The following is a 12284-nucleotide window of genomic DNA, read 5'->3' on the forward strand; positions in this document are numbered from 1 at the left end:
AAGATATAATTTTTATAATAGTACTATTAATATTATATAATTATGATAATATTATCTTTTTTGATACCTCTAATAATTTTCTAACAGTACAATTTTTCGTACTTATCATAAAAAATTGGATCATAAAATAAAATGATCCACAATCTGGTTCAAGTCTCGGGTCCGTAAAACTCACTAGGATACGCGGTATTATTAAACCAGACAAAGCAACAAGCAATAAAACCAAAAACAGATAAAGCACCTAAACTATAAGACAAGTAAGCTTCTCCAGACCATACAAGTGCACGCCGAGCCCATGCAAAGGGTTTGGTTAAGATATGCCAGATTCCACCAAGTATACAAATGGAACCCAACCATACATGCCCTCCAATTATATCTTCCAAATCGTCCACACTAACAATCCAACCCTCTCCTCCAAAAGGTGATTTTAATAAATAACCAAATATAATACTTGGAGTAAGGGTTAAGTTGGTAATTTTTCTTACATCCCCCCCGGGAGCCCAGATATCATATATACCCCCAAAATACAGAGCCTTGAATACTAGAAGAAAAGCACCTATACCTAATAAGATTAAGTGAATACCCAAAATGGTAGTCATTTTATTTCTATCTTTCCATACATAACCGAAGAATGAAAAAGATTCTTCAAGAGTCTCGGGTCCCAGAAGTGCATGATAAATACCGCCAAAGCCCAATACTGCAGAAGAAATTTTCACCTCATACGGCTCCTCGAAAGTCTAAAATAAATCTAAGGATCGGGACGATTATTTTTTTCTTGATATATCCCTAAGATATATAAGATTCCAATCTATCGGACGATTCTGAATTAGACCAATTCAGTTCTGTCTGTTCTAATAATTATGTTCTAATAATAAAGATAAATCTATTTTAATAATAAAAAAAAGGTACTTCTGAATTGATCTCATCCTTTGAAAATAAAAATTTGAATTTATTGAGTAATAACTTAATTTTTAAATAAAAAACTCTTCTAGAATTATCAATAACCTCCCATCGTTTTTGATCGGATTAACCAACCAAAGTTAGCCTCGGTCATTATATATTGCACAGAAGCAAAAGCCTCAGTAACAGTCGATAATCAATATTCTCTTTTTCATCAAGTCTTTTAGTTTTCTTTAACCCTTTCAGAGTCAAGATTTCTCTATGAAAAATATGAATAGGAGTTTGAAGAAGGGGAAGGAGTCCTCGACCCCCAACAGATAGAGGAGAATTTATTGAATCACATAGTTTGGGAAAAGATGGAAGGGTCACTTCCCACGTGAGAAAATGTTTTCCATTTTTTAAAGCATATAATATCCTGCTATGATTCTGGAGCGTTTGTAAGGTTGCACGGTGGTTTTGGAGACCCGTTTGGGGAACAACCTACGAATCCGATCGATCGATCGATCGACCGTGTGATGTATCAGTGGAGGAAGTTCGAGTTTTTTGAGGACAAGTACGCTGCAAAATGCGACATTCCCGAGGATGAGGATGATGATGTTGATGATGATGTCAACAACAAGAAGAAGAAGAAGACGGAGAAGAAGATCGAGTGTTGTTCCAGTGGCAGAGGCAAGGTGGTGACTGGCTTCGATGATGGTACAGTTTGCTTGCTCGATCGAGGCCTCAAGTTCAATTTTGCATTTCAACCTCACTCTTCTTCTGTTCTCTTTCTTCAGCAGCTCAAGGTTCTTTCAATTGCTTTATTTTATTTTTTTATTTTATTTTATTTTTTTACTTTTTTATGACAATTTTCATGCTTGTGTTCTTGGAATTTGTTGTTTTGGGTAAAAGGGTATGTGGGTTTTTTTTTTTTTTTTTTGTAATTTAGTTGTGTTTTAATTGATTGTTGGTGCTTGTTGAGCATATTTTGATTAGGATTTTGAGGATGGAAATAGATTTGGGAGAGATGGGGAAGTGAAGGAAGAAGAAATAAATCACTGAGATAGAATTTGACTGCTTCAGTGTTGGAATTGTTGTTTTTGGGTAAATGGGTATTTGGTTCTTGGCAAGTGATTTTTTTGTGTTTGATATTGCTCATTGCTGCTTGTTGAGCATCCCATTTTTCATTTTTTGTATTGTGAGGATTGATGAAAGAATTCTAGGGTTTATGTTTTATAGATTTTTATTGTTTTGTTTTGTTTTTCAAAGATTGGTTAAGGACTTTTGCGGTTTGAATGTTTTATTGGGTAGTACAGGAATGTGTTCAGAGTCCAAAATTGAACTTGAAATTTTTTACTTTGTCTGTTGATTAACCAGCAACGCAACTTCCTAGTAACTATTGGGGAAGATGAACAGCTTAGTCCCCAGCAATCAGCTTTGTGCCTGAAGGTTTTTGACCTTGATAAGATGCAATCTGAGAGTTCGAGCAAGGCGAGTCCTGATTGTGTTGGGATATTGCGTATATTCACTAATCAGTTTCCTGAGGCAAAGGTAATGGCACTGTTATACATGCTTGTTACTCTTCATCTTAAGAGGAATGATTTCCTTAAAGTTATAGTAAAACTGGGTAATAACCTAGTTTGATTATTTAAATCCTACATTTTGATGATTTGGGAACTATGGTGTACTGCAGATTACATCTTTTTTAGTCTTAGAAGAAGTACCACCTATACTACTCATAGCTATTGGCTTAGACAATGGTTCTATTTATTGCATTAAAGGAGACATTGCACGGGAGCGAATCACCCGTTTCAAGCTTCAGGTGGAAAACCATTTGGACAAAGCTCTTTCCTCCATAACTGGTCTTGGGTTTAGGGTGGATGGTCAATCGTTACTGTTATTTGCTGTAACTCCAAATTCTGTAAGCTTGTTCTCATTGCATGATCAACCACCAAGAAGGCAAACCCTTGATCAGATTGGATGTGGTATAAACAGCGTTGCAATGAGTGACCGCTCGGTATGCAGTATTTATTCCTTGTTTCTCAGTAATTTTTTATATACTATCATAATTATGTTTTCTATGAATGCTAATTGTTTCTATATGTTAAACATGAACAGGAGTTCATAATTGGTCGACCAGAGGCAGTATATTTTTATGAAGTTGATGGGCGTGGTCCGTGTTGGGCTTTTGAGGGAGAGAAGAAATTGCTAGGATGGTTTCGCGGATACCTTTTGTGTGTCATTGCAGACCAAAGAACAGGAAAACACACTTTCAACATCTATGACCTGAAGAATCGTTTAATAGCCCACAGTGTGTTGGTTAAAGAAGTTTCTCATATGCTCTATGAATGGGGTAACATCATACTCATTATGACTGACAAATCAGCTTTATGTATTGGGGAAAAGGATATGGAAAGCAAGTTAGATATGTTATTTAAGAAAAACCTATATAATGTAGCAATTAATCTTGTTCAGACTCAGCAAGCAGATGCTGCAGCTACTGCTGAAGTGCTAAGAAAATATGGCGATCATCTTTATAGCAAGCAAGACTACGATGAGGCAATGGCTCAGTACATTCTTACCATTGGTCACCTTGAACCTTCGTATGTGATACAGAAGTTTTTGGATGCTCAAAGAATCTACAACCTTACAAATTACTTGGAAAGGCTACATGAGAAGGGTCTTGCTTCTAAAGATCACACCACACTTCTATTAAACTGTTACACCAAATTGAAAGATGTTGAAAAGTTAAATCTATTTATTAAAAGCGATGACAGCATTGGGGAACTTAAGTTCGATGTGGAAACAGCAATCAGGGTTTGCCGTGCCGCCAATTACCATGAGCACGCAATGTATGTTGCAAAGAAGGCAGGGAGGCATGAATGGTACTTGAAGATCTTGCTTGAAGATCTTGGTAGTTATGAAGAGGCCTTGGAATATATTTCAAGTCTTGAATCAAGTCAGGCAGGGATGACAATAAAGGAGTATGGTAAAATTCTAATAGAGCACAAGCCAGTGGAGACAATTCAGATTCTCATAAGGCTTTGCACAGAGGATGGTAACAAAAGAGGAGATTCAAATGGTGTGTATGTATCAATGTTGCCATCTCCTGTTGATTTTCTTAGCATCTTCATCCATCATCCCGAGTCCCTTATGGATTTTCTTGAAAAATATACCAATAAGGTCAAGGACTCACCTGCTCAAGTGGAGATTCACAATACCCTCTTAGAATTGTATATATCCAATGAATTGAACTTTCCTTCAATTTCTCAAGTTAGTGAGGATGGAGATTACCTTAATTTGGCATCAGCAAAAACTATGATTTTAAGTGCTCAGTCCAACGGAACCACTGCTGATCACAAAAGTTCAGAAGAGGGAAGGAACCGTCTTGAAAGGCGTGAAAAGGGTCTACGCTTACTTAAGAATGCATGGCCTCCAGAAACGGAACATCCACAGTATGATGTTGATTTAGCTATTATACTGTGTGAAATGAATGCATTCAAAGATGGGCTTTTGTATTTGTATGAAAAGATGAAACTCTATAAAGAAGTGATTGCTTGCTTTATGCAAACACATGATCATGAGGGGTTGATTGCATGCTGCAAAAGGCTGGGGGATTCAGTTAAAGGAGGGGATCCATCTCTTTGGGCAGATGTATTGAAATATTTTGGTGAGCTAGGAGAAGATTGTTCCAAAGAAGTAAAAGAAGTTTTGACTTATATTGAGAGGGATGATATTTTGCCCCCCATTATTGTCCTTCAAACTCTTTCCAGAAATCCATGCCTCACACTTTCTGTGATCAAGGATTACATTGCTCGAAAGCTTGAGCAGGAATCAAAGATGATTGAGGTGGACCGACAAGCTATAGAAAAATATCAGGTTAGGTCTCAAATTTTGTAATTTTGATTTTTGGGTATACGGTGGTCCTTTATTTTTTTATTTGATAGTTTATATGTTTGTCTGTTCACCCCTCTTGTGTACATTACGTATAACAAATAGCTCTTTTAATTCTTTTTGTTTCCTAATAATCTGAACTATTTAAATAAAAGTAAGATGCATTCTATAGAAAAGACACCAATAGCAGATAAAATAGTAGTTTTTAAAGTTGAAGCCGTTTAAATTTTAAGAACATAAAAACATTGGTATGATGTTTATAAGTATGCAGTTAAGTTTTTTTTCATTCAGAAAAGGTTAGCTAGAAACTGATATCAGGACTTTTTTTGTTTTCATCCTTATCCTGATTGAAGAAGTCCAGTGGGAGCAATATTTGAAATGGCGCTCCATAATAAAGCACTAATATTGTGATCAGTAGAAAGAAGAGGAATTACAAAGTAGGTTATTAGAATTGATGTGACTGATAATAATGATCGAAAATTATATGGTTAGTAAGTATCTTAAACATTTCAGTGTTGGGTTTCTAAATTGTGTTTCTCTTCTCCTTTACTTTCTCTTCCTCTCTTCCTTTTCTTCTCTTCTGTACCTTGGTTTCTATTAATCAGGTTCATTCACTCATAATTAAATATGAACAGGAACTTGGATAATTGAACAGAAAATGGAAAATATTGAAATTTTTCATGCATGGACACCTGAGTGACTATTGAACTAAGGAATGAACAACACTTAATTGAAATTTATAACATTAACAATTGGATGATTGCGAGTATTCAATGTGAAGCAGACATCTGTTTTCTGTTATAATATCCAGTATAGTCAGCATCGCCATGTTATAAAATATGCCGTGCTTTAGTCGTTGAATAGGTTGTTGTTTTTGTTTTTTTGGGCGTTTAGCCTTTTATTTACCAAAAAAAAAATAAAAAATGCCGTGTTTTTTAGTCATGTGATTTGAATTTTTTAGTCATGTGTGCTTGCATGTATGGCCTGTCCCAAGCCAGGATAAAGGAGGAGGGTTGGCGTCAGGTGTTGCGAACCGGCCGTAAAAAACAGCTATATTTTTATGTGATGAACCTATATGATTTTTCGTTGGGGCGTACCCTTCATAGCGACGCGTTGCATCGGGCCCCGGGTGTAGCGAAAAATGGGCTAGGGTCCTTGCCACAAGGCAAGGCGCTGCATCGGGCCCGGGGTGTAGTGAAAAGTGGGCTAGGGTCCTTGCCCCAAGGCAAGGCGCCAGGTCTTCACCCGGATTTGCTGAGAAGTATGCCAGGGTCCCAACACGCAGATGGGCGAGCGTGGCGGGCAAGCACAGCCCAGGGGTTAAGGATGAGATTAGGAAGCTGGAACATAGGAACCTTAACGGGTAAATTGAGGGAGTTGGCAGATGTTTTTGCTAGAAGGAAAGTGAATATTGTGTGTTTGCAAGAAACTAAGTGGGCTGGAGAAAAGGCCAAGGAAGTGGATGGAACTGGTTTCAAGTTATGGTACACAGGTACGAACAAGAGTCGAAATGGTGTTGGAATTATGATCGATAAAAGTTTCAGAGATAAAGTTGTGGACGTCAAAAGGAAAGGCGACAGGATTATTCTGGTTAAGCTTGTTGTGGGTGACTTAATCCTGAATATCCTCAGTGTGTATGCACCCCAAATTGGATTGCAACCAACTGATAAAAGCCAATTTTGGGAAGACTTGGAGGAGGTTTTGAGGGGAATACCTCGAGAGGAGAAGATTTTCGTAGGAGGAGATCTAAATGGTCATGTTGGTAAAAGCAATGGAGGTTTTGATAGAATCCATGGAGGTTTTGGCTATGGGACGAGAAACGAGACTGGAGAAGATATCTTGAATGTTGCACTAGCCTACGATTTGATGTTAGTGAACACCTTTTTTTCAAAAAAGGGAGTCACACCTAATCACTTTTCATAGTGGCCATAATCGTAGTCAGATTGATTTCTTTCTGGCTAGAAGAGAAGATAGAACTTCTTGTGTCGAATGTAAGGTCTACCCTGGAGAGTGTGTCGCTACGCAACATAAGCTGGTAGTCTTGGATGTTCGGTTCAACAAAGTGCGTACAATGAAGAAGAGGGCTCAGAATCCAAGGATAAGGTGGTGGAAGCTTAAGGAGGGAAAAGAGAGAGAGTTCAATGATAGAATGTTGCACGAAGGACCTTGGGAGTTTGATGGAGGAGTAAATGCAACATGGAATGAGATGGCTAAGTGTATTCAAAATTTGGGAAGGAGGGTGTTGGGAGAAAGCAAAGGAAATGGATTTCATACAAAGGAAACATGGTGGTGGAATGGAGAGGTGCAAGAGGCAATTAAACATAAGGAGTGCTTTAGATCTTTGCATAAAAGTCCCAGTGCAGAGAACCTGCAAAAGTTTAGATTGGCGAGAAAAAATGCAAAGAAAGCAGTGCGAGAAGCTAGAGGCAAGGTTTTCGACGAGTTTTATAAAAATCTTGGGAGCAAGGATGGTGAAAGAGGTATTTATAAACTTGCAAAGATAAGGGATAAGAAAAGTAAAGACCTCACCCAAGTTAGATGCATCAAGGATGAAAATCAAAAACTTCTGGTGAGAGATGAAGATGTAAATGAAAGGTGGTTGAAATACTTCAACAAGCTGTATAATGGGATGGAGATACAAGCGAGGTGGACTTAGAGGACGCGTGTGATGATATGAATAGAAGATTTGTACGCAGAATTAATACACATGAAGTTAAGGAGGCTTTAAAGAGGATGAAGACTAATAAAGCCTTAGGGCCTGATGGTGTCCCTATTGAAGTGTGGAGAGACCTGGGGGATGTGGCAATAAAATGGTTGACCAATCTTTTTAATAAGATTCTCCAGACGAATAAGATGCCTGATGTATGGAGGAAAAGTATGATTGTGCCTATCTATAAAAACAAGGGAGATATACAGAATTGTTCAAACTATAGAGGCATTAAGCTAATGAGCCATACTATGAAGTTGTGGGAGAGGGTTATTGAACATCGCTTGAGGAGAGATACCAAGGTTTCTGTAAATCAATTTGGATTTATGCCAGGAAGATGTACCATGGAAGCAATTTTCTTGATGCCACAACTAATGGAAAGATACCGAGAAAAGAAAAAGGACTTGCATATGGTGTTCATAGACCTTGAGAAAGCATACGATAGGGTTCCAAGGAAAGTTTTATGGTGGGTCCTGGAGAAGAAAAAGGTTCCATTAAAGTATGTAAAGGCAATCAAGGATATGTATGATGGGGCTACTACATGTGTAAAAGCTTGTAACGGATCATCAAGTTATTTTCCTATCACGGTAGGTGTACACCAAGGGTCGGCTCTAAGTCCTTACCTCCTTGCCTTAGTTATGGATGAACTAACAAAAGATATTCAAGAGGAAGTGCCATGGTGTATGCTTTTTGCAGACGATATTGTGCTTATTGATGAGAGCAAGGAGGGTGTTAATAGAAAACTTGAATTGTGGAGAAGCACATTGGAATCCAGAGGATTCACATTAAGTCGAAGCAAGACTGAGTATCTGAAGTGTGAGTTTTCTCTGGTACGAGATGAGGACCAAGAACCTGTGCATCTAAATGGTCAAGAGGTACCCAAAAAAGATGCTTTTAAATACTTGGGCTCCATTTTACAAAACGGTGGAGAGATTGATGAGGATGTAAATCACAGAATCAGAGCAGGGTGGATGAAATGGCGCAGTGCATCTGCATTTTTGTGTGACCGCAAAATCCCCCTGAAGTTAAAAGGAAAATTCTATAAAACGGCAGTAAGACCGGCAATGCTATATGGAGCAGAATGCTGGCCAACACATAGGCAACATGAGCATAAGATGGGAGTAGCAGAGATGAGGATGTTAAGGTGGATGTGTGGTTACACAAGGATGGATAAGATAAGAAATGAAGATATTCGACGAAAGGTCGGAGTAGTACCAGTAGCCGAGAAGATGAGAGAACATAGATTGAGGTGGTTTGGGCACGTGATGAGAAGACCCATGGATGCTCCTGTAAGAACAGAAGTTTGTTACCAAGAGCTCAACACAAAAAGAGGCAGAGGTAGGCCGAAGCTTACTTGGGGGAAAGTAGTAAAACAAGATTTAATAGAGTGGGATATAGATTGGCGGACAGTATGTCTTAGAACGAAATGGAGAAAAGCTATAAGTATGGTGGAGGGTTAGACCCGCTGTTATTCCTATGTTCCAGATGGTCCCTTTTTAGTCCTTTTCCCCCACTTCTTCTTGTCCCTTTCTTTTTTACTTTTATTTATTTATATATACATATATTGTTATTTTATCTTATCTTATTTTATATTTTTATTTTATTTGTTTATTTTTATTTATTTTTGGCTTTTTTACTTTTTTACTTTTTTTTTTTTTTTTTTTTTTTTTTTTTTTTTATTAACTTTTTTTCAACCGTTTTGTATCTTTCATGTGGGTTCATCTACCACTGACCCCAATTAATTTGGGATAAAGGTGTTGTTGATGTTGATGTTGAGAACTCTTTGTTCCTCTTGAAGATGCAGACTAGTGTATTGTAATGATAAAACTGGTAAATATAAATGATATTTTTCGTAAGAAGCAATAATTTCTCGTAGTATAATTTAAATTAACTTATTATGAAATATTTCTAAGATGATGGTATATGTAGATTAAAAAAAATTTTCTTTGCTTCACGTAAGTCTAGGGATATTCTTAGTTAATTGCTGTTCTTTCTGTAATCAGCATGGAAGGATTTCATAAATTATTTCTATGCAGGAAGATACACTGGCAATGAGAAAAGAGATTCAAGATCTTAGGACAAATGCTAGAATTTTTCAGCTTAGCAAGTGCACTGCATGCACTTTCACCCTTGATCTACCGGCTGTGCACTTCATGTGCATGCACTCATTCCATTTGCGCTGCCTTGGCGATAATGAAAAAGAATGCCCTGAGTGTGCTCCTGAATATAGGTCTGTCTTAGAAATGAAAAGAAATTTGGAGCAAAATTCTAAGGATCAGGACAGGTTTTTCCAGCAGGTCAAGAACTCTAAAGATGGGTTTTCTGTCATTGCTGAATATTTTGGGAAGGGTATCATCAGCAAAACAAGTAATGGATCCGCGTCTGGTCTGAGATCTGGGAATGCATCATCCAGTAGTGGCTTCTAAGGTTAATGATTTTATGCCGCTTCCTTTCAACACTTTTCTCCATTCAACACTAAACAAGTTGGGCTCTGGATAATGGATGGAATTGATTATTTGACTTCTCCATTAGTGCTTGCTGTCCAGCCTCCATATTCTGGATCACAAGGTTCATATTTTCCATATTGTGCTGGCTGTTAAGATTTACTCAGGAGTGGCTCATTCATGAAGGGAAGTCCCAGAATGGTCTTTTGATGTTATGGCAGAATGTTGAGCTTTTTGGGAGGATTTGAAGTTGCTGGTTGTATGAACCTGAAAAGAATAATTTCGTGACAGCCTCTTCTTGGTGGAAATATTGGACAAATACTTTTGGCAATGTGAGGCTTTTAGGTATGAATTCAAGTGATACCTTTTTTTTTCTTTTTCTTTTCGGTGTGTAAAATTATGGCAGATTGAGATCATGCAGACGAGAATTTTATTTTTACATATAAATGTTTAATTTATGTGAAGGCCATGAGAAATAGTAACAATATGGCTTCTGTCTGTTTTAACCAATAGCCATTGATTTTTGTGGATTTTATCCAATTTGTTATTTTCTTGTGTTGAAAATTCCATTATTACTTTCTATTTATTTAAAGACAAATTCATCTTACTCCATATAACTCATTGCTTGTGACTGACTTCTGATTTGTGATTATAAATTATGAATATTAATAAAAATTGATATTAATAAAAATTGAATTATCAGTAATTTGTGTATTTTGTATGTCTATTTTAATTTATTATATATTCATATATTTATTAAATTTTTATACAATTTAACCCATGACTTATCGATGTCTCGAGTCAATGATTATTGTATAAAAATTTAATAAATATATGAAAAGGTTTACACCAAAATTAAAAAGTTGAAGGTTTATACTGAAAAGGAAATTCAATAGCCATAATACCCTTTTCAAAATTTCAATTCAAATAAAATTAAATTGATAACAATATTTGTATATATAACTTCTTTATGTCACGCTTAAAGGGATTGTAAAACTTATTGTGTTCGAGAGCTATTCAAAAGCAGGGTGTAGAATGACAATTTAAGCTCTTAGTTTCTCCCTTATCAAAGACTAGGGAGTAGAATGGCAATGGAGTGGATGCACACTGTTTTACAAGCAAAATACAAATAAAGCATGTCTAACTAGATTTTAACAAATATAACTCTATAGTAGGCAGCAAGAAATAGAAATGAGAGTAGGTCCAAGCCAATTGTATTGAGTTTCAACTTCTCCAATCTTTGATTTTTCACGTTTGAATATTTTTATAGCCTCTAGAAACTAGTTGTTGAAGTTTTGGAGCGAGTCTTTTACATTCAGGGCAATTAGAGCTCTATTCGGATAGAAATGCAATACAATAGTGTGGGACTCCCAAAATATTAAAATGTGGGACTCTATCACTCCTAATGATCTTCCCCTCAAATGTGAAATCCCATATTATTATTATGCTCTCCTTCAACAAAAGTGCAAACCGCCTCCAAACCGAGCTTATATATCACTATCAAATGGATAAGGGGAAGCCCAATCCGGGGGATACCAGTGGATTAAGCTATATTAATCACAATAAGTGAACTTGATATTGTGTCTTAACCCAAAATTTTAAGACATTAAATTCATGGATTCTTCCATTTATATGTTCTTCACTTTAGTCTATTATTTACCAATATAAGACTCCATCACAGTTAAATATCTCAGCATCCAATTTCCTCTTAAATGGAAAATTCTCTAAGTATTTTATGAAATTATCAATGAAAATAATATATATATATATATATATATATATATATATATATATATATATATTTAGGGATAACAACTTCTCATGTTGGTGGAGAAGTTATTATTTTGCAGCTAACACAATAATTAGGAGAGAGAGAGAAGGGAAAGAAGTGAGAGAAAAAAAAATTGAAGTGGGTTCCCCATTGATGTATATAACATAAGAAGGCTATTCTCCTTTGAAAGGAAAAGTATAAACCCCATATATATATGTGTGTGTGTGTGTGTGTGTGTGTGATCAGAACCATTTTTATCTGGGATGACCATGATAATCTTCCTCTATGCAAATGATTTGAAGCAGCTTTAACACATGAGTCTTCATTGGAACAAGGTGTGTGTGTGTGTGTGTGGGGGGGGGGGGGGGGGGGTATCTGCATGACACTCTGAAGCTTAAGTCACATTTTGTGTAAGCAGGTTTTTCATGTAGAAGAAGATGTGTATCTTATGTTTAGCACATTCATATTTATATTGGAGAGATGTTCAGCTTTTGGAGATGTCCCTGCAAGTGGTGAGGCAACAAAATGTTCAATTGGTTCTTGTATAGGTGGCTAAGATAAGCTTCGTAGAGAGATTGCAGAAGCATCT

General features: G+C 36.6%; 1 protein-coding gene across 3 annotated transcripts; it reads left to right on the forward strand.

The window, feature by feature from the left end:
• The first annotated feature begins 1098 nt into the window (after positions 1-1098).
• Positions 1099-12284, forward strand: LOC133305545 (vacuolar protein-sorting-associated protein 11 homolog). 3 transcript variants are annotated; one of them, XM_061505883.1, is made up of 6 exons: positions 1099-1496; positions 1545-1685; positions 2257-2430; positions 2573-2896; positions 2998-4758; positions 9517-10448. In XM_061505883.1, the coding sequence occupies exons 1-6, from the start codon at positions 1416-1418 to the stop codon at positions 9904-9906; spliced, it is 2871 nt and encodes a 956-aa protein (XP_061361867.1). In that variant the 5' UTR covers positions 1099-1415; the 3' UTR covers positions 9907-10448. The 3 variants fall into 3 exon arrangements, with proteins under 3 accessions (XP_061361867.1, XP_061361917.1, XP_061361815.1); XM_061505933.1 differs by lacking the exon at positions 9517-10448 and adding an exon at positions 12114-12284 and having other exon boundaries at positions 1099-1685; XM_061505831.1 differs by having other exon boundaries at positions 1099-1685.

This window comes from Gastrolobium bilobum, unplaced genomic scaffold (assembly GCF_033153095.1).
Source record: "Gastrolobium bilobum isolate Gb01-03AN ecotype WA unplaced genomic scaffold, APGP_CSIRO_Gbil_v1 utg12410, whole genome shotgun sequence".
NCBI classification, from domain to species: domain Eukaryota; kingdom Viridiplantae; phylum Streptophyta; class Magnoliopsida; order Fabales; family Fabaceae; genus Gastrolobium; species Gastrolobium bilobum.